A 19,571-nucleotide genomic window follows, 5' to 3' on the forward strand; every position below is an offset into this window, starting at 1 on the left:
GTGGTTGCAAAGGGCATCAGTGTCTTAACAGCGCGATTTGCCAAGGCAGGATACTCCGAGCGTAGCCCAATCCAGAAATGTGTCAACGGCTTCTGATTTAAATTCCATTTTCACAGAACCGCTTGTTGCAATTTCAATGAGGCTCTCTTGTTCAGATATCGGTAAGTGGACTGGATGCAGGACATGAAAGGGATAACGAATCCAGTTGTTTCTGTCGTCAGTTTGGGGAAGGTTCCTGTGTATTTGTGCACCCAGCTCACTCAGGTGCTTCGCTATATCACATTTGACATTTTCCGTAAGCTTGTTCATTTGCACACAAAAAGCGTACAATGATGGAAAGACCTGTGTGTTGTCCTTGTTAATCCAGACAGAGAAGAGCTCCAACTTCTTAATCATAGCCTCAATTTTGTCCCGCACATTGAATATAGTGGCAGAGAGTCCCTGTAATCCTAGATTCAGATCATTCAAAAAACATCACCCAGATAGGCCAGTCGCGTGAGAAACTCGTCATCATGCAAGCGGTCAGACAAGTGAAAATGATGGTCAGTAAAGAACTTTAAGCTCGTCACTCAATAAAAAATAAAAAAACGTGTCAATACTTTGCCCCTTGATAACCAGCGCACTTCTGTATGTTGTAAAAGCGTTACATGGTCGCTGCCCATTATCATTGCATAATGCAGAAAATACACGAGAGTTCAGGGGCCTTTCTTTAACAAAGTTAACCATTTTCACTGTAGTGTCAAACTTTTTTCAAGCTATCAGGCATTCCCTTGGCAGCAAGAGCCTCTGGGTGGATGCTGCAGTGTCCACAAGTGGCGCGGGAGCAACTTTTTACCACTCTCTCCCTGTTATGGATTTTGCGCCATCAGTAGAGATACCAACACATCTTGACCAGCAAAGTCTATTTGATGTTACAAAGCTCTCCAGTACTTTAAAAAATATCCTCTCCTGTGGTCCTGGTTTCCAGTGGTTTGCGGAAGAGGATGTCTTCCTTAATTGATCCCCCCCCCCCCCCATAAACATAATGGACATATACCAGGAGCTGTGCCAGTCCCGCCACGTCTGACTCATCCAGCTGTAAGGCATATAATTCACTGGCTTGTATGCGAAGCAGTAATTGTTTGAAAACATCTCCTGCCATGTCACTGATGCGTCGTGAAACAGTGTTGTTTGATAAAGGCATTGTCTGTATATTTTTTGGGGCCTTTTCCCCCAGCATTGTCCCAGTCATATCCGCGGCAGCAGGAAGAATGAAGTCCTCCACAATAGTTTGGGGCTTGCCTGTTCTAGCCACTCGGTAGCACACCATAAAAGAGGCTTCTAACTCCTTCTTATTAATTGTTTCTGCCGCTTTTATACATGTCTTTACTACTCGACAGTCATCTTCATTCCCGCTCAAAAAAGTTCCCGTGGCTTATTTTTCAAATTGTCATGTCTCGTTTCTAAATGTCGGCACGAGTGAAGGTTTCCCACGAGAGAGTAACGGTTAATGTGATTGAATGTTAATTATTTGTCTAGGCTACCTGTATTTGACATTGTTATTTTGCTAAACACTAGATGGTTTAATTTTATTTTTGGCAGTGAAAGGCGGCTTCTCAGGTGAGAAAAAACCTCACCCAAATGTATAGCCCCGTTGGAAACTATAAATGTACTGTTTGAAATTGAAGAAAATATATATATTTTTTATAAATGTGAAAAAATTTTATTTGATGTACCCCCCACGACATTGCGTGTACCCCTGGGAGTACCTGAACTAGAGAAACAAAATCAATATCACACTGGCGGTTGTGAAAATTGTTAAGCCATGTTTGAAGGTCACAGCAGTGTTGCGCAAAGAGGGGCAAAGTCAGAAGGAAAAACTACAAGGGGGATTATCCAAGGAACTGAATAACACCCGACTTGTCTGGATTCAACATCAATGAACCCCCATATCAGTCATTGATGCTCGTGAGTCCTGTGATTGCTTAATTTCCTTCAAACAGTTCTGCCTGTCATTCTTACCTTGAACAACACCATTCTGACATTGTCGAGCAACACTTCAATGACGCAGTGTAACAATCTTTTTTTCTTCTCCGTTTGAATTTGCACTGACAGGATTTGAAGCAATCAGGCTTGTAAAATGCGAATGGTTACATGACAGATCCAAGGGCTGGTGGCGTTTGATGGCTACTGTAGCTCTGTGAGGACCCTATTGGATGAGCTGACGGTTGACAAGCCAATCGAACAAGGGAGCCTGATTTGACGGGTTGCAGGCCTGTGTTGTACCAGATCGTGTGTGCTAAGGTTTCCGTTACACGGAACCCAAACCGGCCGCGCGCCATCATGCATAAATGTATTTTGTCCCCCCACACCAAACGTGATGACGACACTCAGGTTATTATATCTAAACAAACTCTGAACCAATTATATTAATTTGGGGACAGGTCGAAAAGCATTAAACATTTATTGCAATTTAGCTAGTTAGCTTGCACTTGCTAGCTAATTTGTCCTATTTAGCTAGCTTGCTGTTGCTAGCTAATTTGTCCTGGGATATAAACATTGAGTTGTTATTTTACCTGAAATGCACATTTTCTTCTACTCCGCCAATTATTCCACACATAAAACGGTCAACCGAATCGTTTCTAGTCATTTCGCTTCCTTCCAGGTTTTTTTTTCTCTTGAAGAATTTTGCGATTGGCAACTTTCATAAATTAGGTGCATTACCGCCACTGACATTGTTCGTCTTTCAGTCACCCACGTGGGTATAACCAATGAGGAGATGGCACATGGGTACCTGCTTCTATAATCCAATGAGGAGATGGGAGAGGCAGGACTTGCAGCCTATCTGCGTCACAAATAGAACTGACTTCTATTTTAGCCCTTGGCAACGCAGACGCTCGTTGGCGCAATAATTGAATAATATAGATTTCTAAATTTATTTTGCGACGCTCGTGCACGCGACACGAGCGGTGTAGTCAGCCTGTTTTGGTAAATGTGGCGCCGGACATTTGACCGGCAACTCTTTAATTTACCAGACATTTGAGAAATCTACCTGACCCATATGCATTGGGTGCATAACCTGACTAGGGCGTCCACCCACGGTGTTCAGAATGACAGAAATCACATTTACAATATGGTAGTTAACAGAACATGCAAGTCGAGTATGCAACGATGTGCTGTCCTTACCGAATTCTGATGTGCACTTTGAACAGCTTAGAATAACTGTCCTCATTTACTTTTCCTCAGCCAACAAGACAAGTAACCAACAGCAAGATCACTGGCCTATGTCAACCTACTACTGTAGGAAAGTTTAGGCTACCTATTCTTTTGGTCAGTTTGTCGAGAAAGAAATGGCATATTCTGGGGACAGTTGTGGGACGATCGATCCCAAATTCATACAACCAGTCGTAGGCTACATTAAAAAAAAAAAAAGCAATGAGTCTGATGCAACCGATCGTAACGTTTCGCTTAAAATGTTGATGAACTATTATTTCTTCACATTATAAGCACAGCAATGCCCACATGGCAGCAGGCTACACATGAATATTTGTTCTATAATCCAATTAGCATGAAAACACCATTGTCAAACGGGCACAGCACATGCGAGCGGTTTCATGTGACAGAAATGAAAATATCCATTCGAAATTTAGAAAGAGGAGATCTAATATGCGTATGTATAGAGATTTCAAACTATCACCAACTCATTGCATAGTGGTATCTGACGCACTGATGAAGCCTGCCTTTCGTTGCATTTGATGCCGCGTTCAAAACAACTGGGAACTCGGAAATATCCAACTCAGACGGGAAAAATAGTTTTGAACGGTCCTTCAACTTGGAATTCCAATTCTGGCCTCTTTCTATAGCTCCGACTTTCCAACCTAAAGATCATGATTTGACCTCATATATTTTCCAGAGTTCCCAGTTGTCTTGAAAGCACCACAAGACACTGCAGCTCTTGCGCTGTCTGATCGATTTTCCACTCAAAGGCTCTGTATCTGTATGCTATATGTGGGATAAATAAGAAGCATAACAAATATACTGAACACACGAGCCAATTTAATTCCATTAAATTATGCAAATTATCCCTATAGACCGATAAGCATGACCAGTGAACTGGTATTTACATTAATCAATATGGTAAAAAAACATTATTTCACAATGGGATATGCAATGGGCGCCAATTTTATTTAAATAGTACCCGCAAAACACCAGTCTCAAAGTCAACAGCAAAGAGGCGACTCCAGGATGCAGTGTTAATGTTGTAAATGACTATTGTAGCTGGAAACAGCTGATTAAAAAATAATAATACAAAAATATATTTTATGGCATATCTACATAGGCGTACAGAGGCCCATTTATGAGCAACCATCACTCCTTTGTTCCAATGGCACGTTGTTAGCTAATCCAAGTTTATCATTTTAAAAGGCTAGTTGATCATTAGAAAACCCTTTTGCAATTATGTTAGCACAGCAGAAAACTTGTACTGATTTAAAGAAGCTTTAAAACGCCCTTCTTTAGACTAGTTGAGTATCTGGAGCATCAGCATTTGTGGGTTCGATTACAGGCTCAAAATGGGCAGAAACAAAGACCTTTCTTCTGAAACTCTTCAGTCGATTCCTGCTGTTGTGGGAGGTGCAGTTGCCGTACCAGGCGGTGATATAGCCCGACAGGATGCTTTCAATTGTGCATCTGTAAAAGTTTGTGAGGATTTCAGCTGACAAGCCACATTCCTTCAGGCTCCCGAGGCTGAAGAGTGCTGTTGCGCCTTCTTCACCACACTGTATGTGTGGGTGGACCATTTCAGTTCGTCCGTGATGTGTACGTCGAGGAACTTAAAACCTTCCACCTTATCCACTGCTGTCCCATCGATGTGGATGGGGGGGGTGCTCCCTCTGCTGTTTTCTGAAGTCCACAATTATTTTGTTTTGTTGACGTTAAGTGAGCGGTTACTTTTCTGACACCACACTGAGTGCCCTCACATCCTCCCTGTAGGCTGTCTCGTTGTTGTTGGTAATGAAGCCTGCTACTGTTGTCATCTGCAAACTTGATGATTGAGTTGGAGGCGTGCATGGCCACACTGTCATGGGTGAACAGGGAGTACAGGAGTGGGCTGAGCACGCACCCTTGTGGGGCCCCAGTGTTGAGGATCAGCGAAGTGGAGATGTTGTTTCCTACCTTCACCACCTGGGGGCGGCCCGTCAGGAAGTCCAGGACCCAGTTGCACAGGGCGCAGTTGAGACCCAGGGCCTCAAGCTTAATGATGAGCTTGGAGGGTACTATGGTTACTGAGCTGTAGTCAATGAACAGCATTCTTACGTAGGTTATTCCTCTTGTCCAGATGGAATAGGGTAGTGTTTAGTGTGATGGCGATTGCATCGTCTGTGGACCTATTGGGGCGGTTTACAAATTGAAGTGGGTCTAGTGTGTCAGGTAAGGTGGAGGCGATATGATCCTTGACTAGTCTCTCAAAGCACTTGATGACAGAAGTGAGTGCTATGGGGCGATAGTCATTTAGTTCAGTTACCTTTGCCTTCTTGGGTACAGGAACAATGGTGGCCATCTTGAAGCATGTGGGGACAGCAGACTGGGATAGGGGGAGATTGAATATGTCCGTGAACACAGCAGCCAGCCGGTCTGCACATGGTCTGAGGATTGCGTCTAGAAATGCCGTCTGAGCCGGCAGCCTTGAGGGTTAACACGTTTAAATGTCTTTCCTTCTCCGTGGTCAACCTGAGTGAGCCCATAGTCTTTGGTAGCGGGCCGCGTCGGTGTTACTGTTTTATCCTCAAAGCAGACAGAGAAGGTGTTTAGTCTGTAGACTCTGCCACATACGTCTCGTGTCTGATCCTTTGAATTGCGACTCCACTTTGTCTCTACTGACATGTTGCTTGTTTGATTGCCTTCTGGAGGGAATAACTACACTGTTTGTATTCAGCCATATTCCCAGTCACCTTTCTATGGTTGAATGCTGTGGTTCGCACTTTCAATTTCGCGCGAATGCCGCCATCTATCCACAGTTTCTGGTTTGGGTAAGTTTTAATAGTTAGTGTGTATAACATCTCCGACACACTTCCTTATAAAACTCACTCACCGAATCAGCGTATAAATCGATATCGTATAAATCGAGGCTAGCCGGAACATATCCCAGTCCGCGTGATCAAAACAATCTTGAAGTGTGGATTCCGATTGGTCAGACCAGCGTTGAATAGTCCTTGTCACGGGTACATCCTGTTTGAGTTTCTGCCTATAGGAAGGGAGGAGCAAAATAGAGTCGTGGTCAGATTTCCTGAAAGGAGGGCGGGGGAGGGCCTTGTATGCATTGCGGAAGTTTAGAGTAGCAGTAATCTAGTGTTTTGCCAGCATGAGTGCTATAGTCAATATGGTGATAGAATTTAGGTAGCCTTGTTCTCAAATTTGCTTTGTTAAAATCCCCAGCTATAATAAATGCAGCCTCAGGATATATGGTTTCCAGTTTGCCTAAAGTCCTGTGAAGTTCCTTGAAGGCTGTCATGGTATCGGCTTGAGGGGAGATGTACACGGCTGTGATAATAACCAAAGAGAATTCTCTTGGGAGATAATACGGTCGGCGTTTGATTGTGAGGAATTCTAGGTCAGGTGAACAAAAGGACTTGATTTCCTGTATGTTGTTACAATTACACCATAAGTCGTTAATCATGAAACATACACAACTGCATCTAGCCTGCCTGATTGGGCAGCCATTTGGACCAGTAATGTGTTTTTTCTCGGCAGTTTAGCCTACAAGGTCCATGCACATTAGCAGGCCAGTAATATGGTGTATTTCTTTCAGGTTGTATCTGCTAACAGAAACATGCTAATGCATGGATTTCTAGGGGCACGCATATGAATTATGAGAATGCTGGAGCACGGAGGAAGATATATCAATAGTTTCCACGTTTTGGCTTCCGTGTTTAATGGCCGCTTTAGAATGCCCTTCTAACCAATCAGAATCAAGTATTCAACAATACTATGGTATAAACACAAACAATTTTCTTCTGTACAAAATAATTATTCATCTCGTTTCTCTCCATCATAGAAATGTGGTTTGTTAATGTCATCTTTTGTCTGAAGTGAATTGAGAAAACCAAACTGCCACCTGCAGTTTGCCCCGGTAGTAAAGGCATACCGGAATGCAAATATTAAGTGATGAACTGAGCTATGTATAGGGAGCAAGGCAACACAGGCCCTGGTGCTCCGTGTGTTTGATGTTCGTCTCTCTCCCCTCTCCCTTCATCCCCCAATGTGTGGATGAGCTACTGGAGCGTGTGTGTGTGTGTGTGTGTGTGTGTCCGACGCAGGGCATCAACTACTCTGATTAGCTTTTTGACTCCTGTGCCGAGTGACTGACTGACATCCAGCGGCTCATTGAGAAATCACTCCCAGGCTTTTATTTAGCCAGCCAGCCAGTGTTCCTATTGATTTGTAACGGCAAGCCATCTTTGCAAATATAGAAAAAAAAATCTGTTTGTAGAGGTCATAGAATTACTCTAGACAATATATTGCATTGGCGCGTACTATAAATAAGTCCACAATTCTTGAGGCTCCTGGTTTTGAAGTGGGCACTAATACAATGGAAGACAATATAGCCACAATGGAAATCAACCTGTTAAAATGATCAGCCCCTCACCCAGGCATCAATAATGAATGCCACTGGGTTATGAATTTAATTAAGAAGATGTCATATCTATACCCTGATCAATATGATTAATCAGTCATGCTCCCGCAGGGTATTTCTCCCATGTGTTTGTGGTGCTTACTTGAGCTCTCTGCTAAAGCCTCATACCTAGCCTCCGCATCACGTCAGGTAACTCATACCCACCCTCCTGTCTATTACTGCTTTAATCTAATCTACTGTAGGCTAGATTATATTAATATACAATATTTAGGACCACGGTCACAGCTATGCCTTATCTTTATGTAATCAAAAGAATAACTAATATGTGCCTTAATCAGTTTTAATGCACATCTCTAGTTACAGGGTTTTGGAGTCTATTTTTATGGCCAAAAGTAAGAGGCAGTTGAGTTGGCATTTTGAGTAAGCATTCTCAATGTTTTAATAAATCAAAACAAATAAAATCTCAAAGTTATGTTGATTAATAAACCATCTGAATTCTCAGCATTCTCACCATGCAGCCAGGAAGTAAGCCGAGAGCTAGTGCTTTGGTTGACCAAAACATCGATTGGCTTTTGCACCGACTTCACACGCTATAGGTATAATTGGGATTGCTGATATGTTATTGCTGCACTTATTCCATTGCACAGCCTTGCACGAACACGTGATCTTTTGCTAAGGTATGAAGATATGGTTGCAGTTATGATGGCATGCAGACTTGGATGGGAATCATGTATTCTCATCTCTGGAATGCATTCCTGTTAAATTAGGTCAACCTCTCTCAAAATCCAATTAAGATGATATACATTCAATGCATTGGGAAATGTATACAAACAACCTCCATTTTTTTTAAAGCCACACAGCACTGTGTTAAACTCAATATGCATTCTGTAGTGACTTAATTACTATTAGTATCAGACACATTGTGTCAACGATCAGTACAGTGAAAATGTCCACTATATTTACCTGTCTGTAAGGTATTTCTTCTGACTGAGCCCCCCACCATTCAATGAGATTTGATCCTAATATACTGAGATGGGGGTACTGAGTTCACATAGTCCATGCTGTTCTACAGTGCATTTGGAAAGTATTCAGTCCCCTTTTTCCACATGTTACATTACAGCCTTATTCTAAAATTGATTAAATAAAAGTCAATCTACACACAACACAGCATGACACAATGAAAACAGGTTTTTACAAATTTTTGCTAATATTATATAAAAAAAAAAAAAACAGAATTACCTTATTTAAGTATTCAGACCCTTTGCTTTGAGACTCGAAACTGAGCTCAGGTGCATCCTGTTTCCATGGATCACCCTTGAGGTTTTTCTACAACTTGATTGGAGTCCACCTGCGGTAAATTCAATTTATTGGACATGATTTGGAATTGCACACACCAGTCTATATAAGGTCCCACAGTTGACATTGCATGTTGGAGCAAAAACCAAGCCATGAGGTCGAAGGAATTGTCTGTACAGCTCCGAGACAGGATTGTGTCGAGGCACAAATCTGGGAAAGGGTACAAAAACAATTGGGCAGCATTTTAAAGGTTCCCAAGAACACTGTGGCCTCCATCATTCTTAAATGGAGAAGTTTGGAACCACCAAGACTCTTCCTAGAGCTGGCTGCCCAGCAAAACTAAGCAATTGGGGGAGAAGGGCCTTGGTCAGGGAGGTGACCAAGAACCCAATGGTCACACTGCCTGAGCTTCAGAGTTCCTCTGTGGAGATGGGAGAACCTTCCAGAAGGACACATCTCTGCAACACTCCCAACAATCAGGCCTTTATGGTAGAGTTGCCAGACGGAAGCCAGTCCTCAGTAAAAGACACATGACAGTCAGCTTAGTTTGCCAAAAGGCACCTAAGGACTCTCAGAACATGAGAAACAAGATTCTCTGATCTGATTAACTATTTGGCCTAAATGCCAAGCGTCGCGTCTGGAGGAAACCTGGCACCATCCCTATGGTGAAGCATGGTGGTGGCAGTATCATGCTGTGGGGATGTTTTTCAGCGGCATGGACTGGGAGACTAGTCAGGATTGAGGGAAAGGTGAACAGAGCAAAGTACAGAGAGATCCTTGAAGGTTCAACTTCCGACAGAACAACGACCCTAAGCACAGACAAGACAACGCAGGAGTGGCTTTGGGACAAGTCTCAATGTCCTTGAGTGGCCCTGCCAGAACCTGGATTTGAACCCGTTCTAACATCTCTGGAGAGACCTGAAAATAGCTGTGCAGCGACACACCCCATCCAGCCTGGCAGAGCTTGAGAGAAACTCCCCAATTACAGGTGTGCCAAGCTTGTAGCGTCAGACCCAAGAAGACTCGAGGCTGTAATCACTGCCAAGGTCCTTGAACAAAGTACTGAGTGAAGGGTCTGAATACTTATGTAAATGTGATATTTAAGGTTAAACATAGTTTTTTAAATATATTACAACATTTTCTAAACCCGCTGTTGCTTTTTCATTATGGGGTATTGTGTGTAGATTGTTGAGGGGGGGGTAAACTATTTTATACATTTTAGTATAAGGCTGTAACGTAACAAAATGTGGAAAAAAGTCAAGGGGGTCGGAATACTTTCCAAAGGTGCTGTATCTCCAAGAAGAAGAGTCGTGTTACAAATGATCTGTGAACATCATCAGGGACCTGTTCTGAGCTGGAAATCATTTTGAACAATGTCCCTGCCCATGACTTACATTTACATTTAAGTCATTTAGCAGACGCTCTTATCCAGAGCGACTTACAAATTGGAAAGTTCATACATATTCATCCTGGTCCCCCCGTGGGGAATGAACCCACAACCCTGGCGTTGCAAGCGCCATGCTCTACCAACTGAGCCACACGGGACCACACACTTGTTCAAAGTATTTGTTTACAGGATGTACAGTACTTTATTCAGCAGTTGGGTCACATGCAATCTAATGAAGAATATGCTTCTGGCTCATGTCCAATAGCAAAACAAATGTCCAGCAAATCAAAATGGAAATACTACCTCTTTCAAATGTTTTCAAGTGACGCAATTGCAGCTCTTTTAACAAGAATCATCGTAGTTGTTTAACATGCAAGTTGTCGATCAATCCATTATATTCCATAGTTTGAAAGGAATTAGTGTGACGTGATTTAGCCCATATTGTATAGATATAGTTTGATAAATTACAGAGTGGAGCTCTGATAATTCTGACTCACCTTTCCTCCCCAGTGGTTTATATTTAATTGACAGGCGTGGGTTGTCTCTTCCATCTCTCTTCTTCTTTCATCTTGAAAGTCTCATGTTCCTTGTGACAGTTGGAACAGCCCACCAGCTTCAGAACATGTTTAAGATGTAGGCTAACACACTTTTTTTTTTATTAGGCTAATATTTTCGACTTCATATTTAGGTTCACCAAACATTTTCATACTTAAGAGTTTCTGCATGGGTCAATGTAACACAGAGCCCTACTTATCATTTTCCATCTATAATTCTAAAGTTTGATTTATTGTAGCATGTTTTGGCTAAGTCAATAGCGTCCCTTCATGACGAATAGCTGGCAAACTATTTCCATTAGGATACATGCGTAAGTAAATTGTAAATCCAGAACATTCACTTTAGTCTTACTCGTGCTTAACTTTAACGCTATTCCTACACCATCCATTGGGTTATATAATTCAAATGGACTACTTTTCATCATTTCTACCATTTGCAGTAAATCAACTTAGCACAAGAAACACAAGAAACAACTTTAAAATACTCAACTTTCAAGCCTCTCAACAGATGAGAATATCCTTCATACACGTGTTTCATTCAAATATATAACTTGAAATCAGACAATATGCACGCACATAATGCTACTCAAATTCTACCTCACTTATATTGAGTCTCATTGTGCAGGATGCCATGTCGGGCTCTCTTTTGCTAATTTCTAATACGTCTTCACTGCATACTAAATTTGTCAGCGGCTCGTAGTGTCATGTTCAATATCATCAGCTGCTCTATAGATTCCAGGCTGTCAGTCTCCACAGACAAATAATTTCCCCTGTCCGATGATGGGGAGTGATCGTGTTGGCTGAAGGAGAAGCAGACGGCTTGCCAGAGAACAGGGCTTGTTAGGACAAGGCAGGTTGGGCTACAGATAACTTTCACTAGCCCCCCTCCCTCCCACGGCTATGACAGGCTCTAAATAGTTGAGCCCCACCATTCCCTCTAGTATACTCAGACTCAGCAGAGTAGTGTCTTGGAGGAGAGATGGGGTGTTTTTGAATGATTTTGTATCTTATTTTGTGTTTTTTAATGTTTGGTGTACTCTTGTTTTTGTAATTCCATGACTGGGTTGTCTAGAAGTTGGCTTTGTTCAGGCCTGGCTCTTAAAGTTTTTCTCTCCCAAGAGCCATCAGGGTTTGCTTTCAAGCTGTTAGCAAAGTTTGCTTTTGATAAATGGTGCGATCAAAATCAATTTGATTATGGTGCTACCAAAGGGAGCGCATATACTTTTCATGTCATTAGTAATCTGTCTTTTTCATCACTTTATTTTTACCAGGCTTGGAGTCTGCTAGATTTCTTATTTAAAAAAACAAGAACAAATATGGGCTATATGGTCACACCTGTTGCAATCATGTCCCTCCATCCATATCAGAACTAAATTAGTGCGTTCGGAAAGTATTCAGACCCCTTTTTCCACATTTGGTTACATTACAGCCTTATTCTAAAATTGATTGTTATTATTGTTATCAATTCACACACATTACCTCATGACAAAGCGAAAACCAGGTTTTAAAAATGTTTGCTAATTTATAAAAAAAAATAAGTATTCAGGCCCTTTGCTATGAGACTCGAAATTGAGCTCAGGTGTATCCTGTTTCCATTGATCATCTTTGAGATGTTTCTACAATTTGATTGGGGTCCACCGTGGTAAATTCAATTGATTGGACATGATTCGTAAAGGCACACACCAGTCTATATAAGGTCCCACAGTTGACAGTGAATGTCAGAGCAAAAGCTAAGCCATGAGGTCGAAGGTATTGTCTGTAGAGCTCCGAGACAGGATTCTGTCGAGGCACAGATCTGGGGAAGGGTACCAAATAATGTGTGCAGCATTGAAGTTCCTCAAGAACACAGTGGCCTTAAATGAAAGAAATTTGGAACCACCAAGACTCTTCCTAGAGCTGGCTGCCAACCGGGGGAGAAGGGTCTTGGTCAGGGAGGTGACCAAGAATCCGATGGTCACTGACAGGTCTCCAGAGTTCCTCTGTGGAGATGGGAGAGCCTTCCAGAAGGACAACCATCTCTGCAGCACTCCACCAATCAGGCCTTAATGGTAGTGTGGCCAGACTTCTCAGTAAAAGGCACATGTCAGCCCACTTAGAGTTTGCCAAAAGGCACCTAAAGACTCTGACCATGAGAAACAAGATTCTCTGGTTTGATGAATCCAAGATCGAACTCTTTGGACTGAATGCCAAACTTCACATCTGGAGGAAACCTGGCACCATCCCTACAGTGAAGCATGGTGGTGGCAGCATCATGCTGTGGGGATGTTTTTCGGCGGCAGGGACTGGGAGACTAGTCAGGTTTGAGGGAAAGATGAACGGAGCAAAGTACAGAGAGATCCTTGATGAAGCACTCAAGACCTCCGACTGTGGCAACGGTTCACCTTCCAACAGGACAATGATCCTAAGCACACAGCCAAGACAACGCAGGAGTGGCTTCGGGACAAGTCTCTGCATGTCCTTGAGTGGCCCAGCTAGAGCCCGTACTTGAACCCGATCTAACGTCTCTGGAGAGATCGAGACCGAGCTTGAGAGGATCTACAAAGACGAATGGAAGAAACTCCCCAAATACAGGTGTGCCAAGCTTGTAGCGTCAGACCCAAGAAGACGTGAGGCTGTAATCGCTGCCAAAGGTGCTTCAACAAAGTACTCAGTAAAGGGTGTGAATAATTATGTAAATGTAATATTTCAATTTCTTATACATTTGCAAAAATGTCTAAACCCATTTTTGCTTTGTCATTATGGGTTATTGTGTGTAGATTGAGGGAGTAAAACATTGTATTCAATTTAATAATAAGGCTGTAACGTAACAAAGACCAAGGAGCTCTCCAAACAGGTCAGGGACAAAGTTGTGGAGAAGTACAGATCAGGGTTGGGTCATAATTTTTTTTTTTTTCCCGAAACTTTGAACATCCCACGGAGTACCATTTAAATCCATTATTAAGAAGTTGAAAGAATATGGCACCAACAAAACTGCCAAGAGACGGCCGCCCACCAAAACTCACGGACCAGGCAAGGAGTGCATTAATCAGAGGCAACAAAGAGACCAAAGATAACCCTGAAGGAGCTGCAAAGCTCCACAGCGGAGATTGGAGTATATGTCCATAGGACCACTTTAAGCCGTACACTCCACAGAGCTGGGCTTTATGGAAGAGTGGCCAGAAAAAAAGCCATTGCTTAAATAAAAAATAAGCAAACACGTTTGGTGTTTGCCAAAAGGCATATGGGAGATTCTCCAAACATATGGAAGAAGCTATTCTGGTTAGATTAGACTAAAATGTGGCTTTTTGGCCATCAAGGAAAACACTATCTGGCACAAACCCCAACACCTCATCACCCAGAGAACGCCATCCCCGCAGTGAAGCATGGTGGTGGCAGCATCATGCTGTGGGTATGTTTTTCATTGGCAGGGACTGGGACACTAGTCAGAATTGAAGGAACGATGGATGGCGCTAAACACAGGTAAATTCTGCCTGTTTGTCTTCCAGAGATTTGAGACTGGGACCGAGGTTCACCTTCCAGCAGGACTATGACCCTAAGCCTACTGCTAAAGTAACATTTGAGTTGTTTAAGGCGAAACATTGAAATGTCTTGAAATGGCCTAGACAAAGCCCAGACCTCAATCCAATTGAGAATCTGTTGTATGACTCAAAGATTGCTGTACACCAGTGGAACCCATCCAACATGAGCTGGAGCAGTTTTGCCTTGAGGAATGGGCAAAAATCCCAGTGGCTAGATGTGCCAAGCTAATAAAGACATACCCCAAGAGAATTGCAGCTGTAATTGCTGCAAAAGGTGGCTCTACAAAGTATTGACTTTGGGGGGGTGAATAGTTATGCACGCTCAAGTTTTCAGTTTTTTTTGTATTATTTCTTGTTTGTTTCACAAAAAATATTTTGCATCTTCAAAGTGGAAGGCATGTTGTGTAAATCAAATGATACAAACCCCCCAAAAAATACAACCTGAAATTAAAATGGAAGGCAACAAAATAGGAAAAATGCCAAGGGGGGTGAATACTTTCGCAAGCCACTGTACTTTCCAGTTCCAAAATCTGTTCCTCAGCAGTTTTTTTCCCTTCATTTCTCTGCTAGCTGTAATAATGGATTAGCTCAATGAATGGCCATCAAGATCTTGGCACAATGTAAGTGTCATAGGCACTAAATGATTTGATCTATCCAAGTCATTAAGTTGCGGTTGGAACAGAAATTTGCAGACTAAGATGTATTTTAGTGTCTTGCACTCTTAAACGGCCCACTCCTCTAAGACAGACAGGGTCAGACTAACAGCCCTGCAGTGTGAGCTCATACTGATAATGTGACGTTATACAGTATCTTTTAAAGCTGAAGTTAAACAATGTCCACAACTCAGATCAAATTAACCATAAAACTCTCCTCCTTTTTTTGTCTTTTGCTCTCTCTCTCAAACTCTCTAGCTATGGGAGCTATCCTCTGGCGAGATGCTCCTGTCTGTTCTTTTTGACGTGGGCATCATGTCAGTGACCCTTGACCCCTGCGAGTACTACCTCTTCTGCGGTGGCAGTGACGGCGGTATATTTCAGGTGTCCCTCTGTAGCCAGGTAAGCTATATTGTTTTTGTCTTCACCACCCTCGCTGTTTAACCCTGAGCTTTCATCGATTAACTTCACAACGCGTTTGAATTACAACCTGTGGGTCTCTCTTAATGGAGCATCCGTCAAGCACAACCTTGCCCACGCAAACATGGGTTTTTTGTTTCATAACATCAAGGGTTCATCAATGGCTGCCCTGTACATTATAAACGGGTTGCCCTACTATATATAACCAACCCGTTGTGGACAGTACCCACAGAGAGAAGTGTCTGGACAGGGGTGAGCTCAGCCGGGTGACGGCAAATTGGAAAGCAGATATACAGCAGGCACAATGGGCCACAGTCTGGCGACGCCGCAAGGGCAAGTGACGTAATCGAGAGAGACTTTGAACTGACAGTCATCTGTAAAACCATCGCCAGTTCATAGAACTTTGGAGACTGCAGATGAACAGCCTGAGGCAAATAAGCACATTAATGTCAAGCCCTTGAAAATAACCTTAGAATTGCATATACTGTCATCAAACCCGTTACCCGATTATTAATTATTTGAAAGTGAGACAATTTAATTTCCACAAGTGAAGGCGGAAACACGTCACCAAGTACACACAACTGACAACTTAATAAATTGAGAACATTACAAAGAAAAGGATCTCCCTCCACCTGTCAATTGACGCATAATACAGCTTTGACTGAATTCCCTTTTTGAGTTAGTCCTGTACATTTTCCAGTGAAGCACCAAAATACAGTACACTTCGTAAGAGGGGCCCTCTGATCAGCTGACAGGGCCTTGATGTGTCTCCACACTGCTGGCCTGGAACTTGGCTGCTAAAGTTTGTTAATGAAGAGGGGAATGTGAGTGATGTTTGGACCAGCCCACGTCTCTCTGGTGCACAGGGAAGGTCAAGGCAGGTTACACTTACACAAAGCTTTGTCTAGTGGGAGATTGGGGGGCATTTCTGGAACACTACTCTAAAGCATCCTACAGAATCTTCGCTTGGGCTCACCCCAGTTTTTCCAGCTTAAGCCACTGAGAAAGAATTCTTCAGTTCAAAGGGAAAATATTAATAAAACCTGAAGTCTACCATCTGCCACAATTTGTAATTCTGTACATGTATCGGGGAATTCTCTAAAGGTACTCCTCTGTTGCTTTTCCATGAACTTTCTAACATTGCACCATCCTTGTACGGGTGAATCCCCACGCTGTTGGCCTGAAAGATGGAGAGGTGATGGAATGGGGGAAAGGGGAGGAGGGGGTACACCGGCAAGGCCTGTGTTTTGGGTTTAAATTGCCTGGGGTCTTTCATTGCTATTATTGCCCGATACCATGCCTCATAAGGGACTTCTCCCCCCCCCCCCCCCCCCCTACGGTGCTCTTGGTTGCCCCCATATATCACAGTTTCTATACATTCCCATCAGTCTCGTCTAGTGGGATACTTTCTGACCGCTCTCTTTCAAGGAGAAAAGGAGACACGTCAGGTTCAGAGTTATGTCTGCCAGCCCTTCTGGCTAAGTGAATCTAGTCTTACTGCAACGTGCTAATCAAGAGCTTCCTGCGTCTTCCTTGGCTTAAACACAAGATGGACTTCTGTATTTGGCATGATTGATGGTTTGTTTGCTGGATAGGCTCATTTTGTGCCCCTTTTAAAGTCACATTTCAATGCAGAAAAATGGCTTTGTCGAGCTGCAGAGAATTAATCCAAATATTGTATGTAACTGATGTAACCAACTAGATCAGAGAAGACATTAATGGATGTGGTTCAATTTGAGTTTCAAGCTTTGTCCTCTCCTCCTTTCTACTCGTCATGAGTTTCATGTCAGGTACCACAAAGAAACTTGTATAAAAGGCTCAATTAAACATGACAGAAATGAATGTGCACATTTTAGCACAAGAAAGGATCCCCCTCCTCTTGTTAGACCACCCCACTTCTATTTAAAACCTAATTTCCCTTATCCTGGCTCTTGCAGTCACACAAAATTGTGTGCGAGTCACTCACTGTGCATTGCCCATAGGCATCACCCCCCATGATAGACAAATCCTGTCTTTTTCTCTTCCTCTCTCTCCTGAAGTAAGTTTAAATGGGAGTGCTTCACAATGCTTACTTCCATGGCTTGAGAATCACTGTCTGAGTAAAGGCAGATCGCTCACTGCTCCATTTATTTACTACATTTATGTATCCATAATTAAACTCTCACATTTCGGTTTTTCAACCTCCTTACTCGATATCTCTTTTTAGTTTTAATTGTGAAAGCCTCTCCCAAATCCATCAGCACCACTGGAAATGTTGTGGGTGGCTCTTGCATGTATGGCCAAATAAGTGATATCCCAGAGGCATCAGGTTTGAGTGGAGAAAAGTCTGCATCTGTGAAAGAGTGCTGCTGATGGATGGCTGCTGATGGATGGCTGCTGATGGATGGCTGCTGATGGACGGCTGCTGATGGACGGCTGCTGATGGATGGCTGCTGATGGATGGCTGCTGATGGACGGCTGCTGATGGACGGCTGCTGATGGACGGCTGCTGATGGACGGCTGCTGATGGACGGCTGCTGATGGACGGCTGCTGATGGACGGCTGCTGATGGACGGCTGCAGATGGATAACAAATACACTATATATACACAAGTATGTGGACACCCATTTAAATTAGTGCACTTGGCTATTTCAGCCACACTCGCTGACCGGTGTGTAAAATCGAGCACACAGCCATGCAATCTCCATAGACAAACATTGGCAGCAGAATGACCTTACTTTAGAACTTAGTGACTTTCAACGTGCCACCGTCATAGGATGCCACCTTTCCAGCAAGTCAGTTTGTCAAATTTCTGCCCTGCTAGAGCTGCCCCAGTCAACTATAAGTGCTGTTATTGTGAAGTGGAAACGTCTAGGAGCAACAACGGCTCAGCCGCGGGACTTTTGGGCCACACAAGCTCACAGAACGAGACCGCCGAGTGCTGTAGTGTGTAAAAATTGTCTATCCTCGGTTGGAACACTCTACAGAGTTCCAAACTGCCTCTCGGGAGCTTCATGAAATGGTTTTCCATGGCCAAGCAGCCGCACACAAGCCTAAGATCACCATGCGCAATGCCTGGATGGGTGTAAAGCTCGCCGCCATTGGACTCTGGAACAGTGGAAATGCGCTCTCTGGAGTGATGAATTATGCTTCACCATCTGGCAGTTCGATGGACTAATCTGGATTTGGCGGATTCCAGGAGAACGCCACCTGCCCCAATGCATAGTGCCAACTGTAAAGTTTGTTGGAAGTATGCGGCTGTTTTTCATGGTTCTGGCTAGACCCCTTAACTGGAATTAAGGGAAATCTTAATGCTACAGCATACAATGCCATTCTAGCCGATTCTGTGCTTCAAACTTTGTGGCGACAGTTTGGGGAAGGCCCTTTCTTGTTTCCGCATGAAAATGCCCCCGTCCATAAAGCAAGGTCCATACAGAAATGGTTTGTCAAGATCGGTGTGGAAGAACTTGCCCTGACTTCAACCCCATCGAACATCTTTGGGATGAATTGGAACGCCGACTGCGAGCCAGGCCTAATTGCCCAACATCAGTGCCCGACCTCACTACTGTTCTTGTGGCTGAATGCTGCGGTGACTTGCTTCCAATGTTCCAACATCTAATGGAAAGCCTTCCCAGAAGAGTGGAGGCTGTTATAGCAGCAAAGGGGGAACCAACTCCATATTAATGCCCATGATTTTGGACTGAGATCTTCGACGAGCATGTGGTCATGTGGTGTATCTCTGCAAGGACTGTCATTTTTTTCAACAGATCTCTTCTCCAACCAAGAGCTTATTTATGTCCTCTCCATTTCCATGCCCCCTCTCATTGACACATGGTTATTGTTCCAGTCCTCTCACTGAATATTAATACAACCAAAACGTGAATGTTAGTCAATAAGGGACAGGGGGATCTATTGGTGGCACAATGATTACATGAGATTATTAACAGAAACGGTCATATAGACTGGTCCTTTTAGTTGGTATAATTGTTTTTAGAGATGTTTGGCTGTGGTACAGATTACTGTGTCTAATATCATTCTACTATTGGTCAGGGGATTCTGCAACCCTTTTATGTTCACTTTTTTGACATGAAAGTATCGCAATAATTGCTTTAAATGTTGTAGTGGAGTGACTTGACCTCAGGAAGAATGGCT

General features: G+C 43.2%; 1 protein-coding gene across 1 annotated transcript in view; it reads left to right on the forward strand.

The window, feature by feature from the left end:
- The window catches only part of wdr18 (WD repeat domain 18), a 97,028-nt gene that overhangs the window by 21,695 nt on the left and 55,762 nt on the right, over nucleotides 1-19,571 (forward strand). Inside the window, exon 5 of the mRNA XM_055861993.1 lies at nucleotides 15,279-15,422. Within this exon, the coding sequence (XP_055717968.1) occupies nucleotides 15,279-15,422 (144 nt within the window). The remainder of the gene's footprint in view (nucleotides 1-15,278; nucleotides 15,423-19,571) is intronic.

Source organism: Salvelinus fontinalis, chromosome 14, assembly GCF_029448725.1.
Source record: "Salvelinus fontinalis isolate EN_2023a chromosome 14, ASM2944872v1, whole genome shotgun sequence".
NCBI classification, from domain to species: Eukaryota; Metazoa; Chordata; class Actinopteri; order Salmoniformes; family Salmonidae; genus Salvelinus; species Salvelinus fontinalis.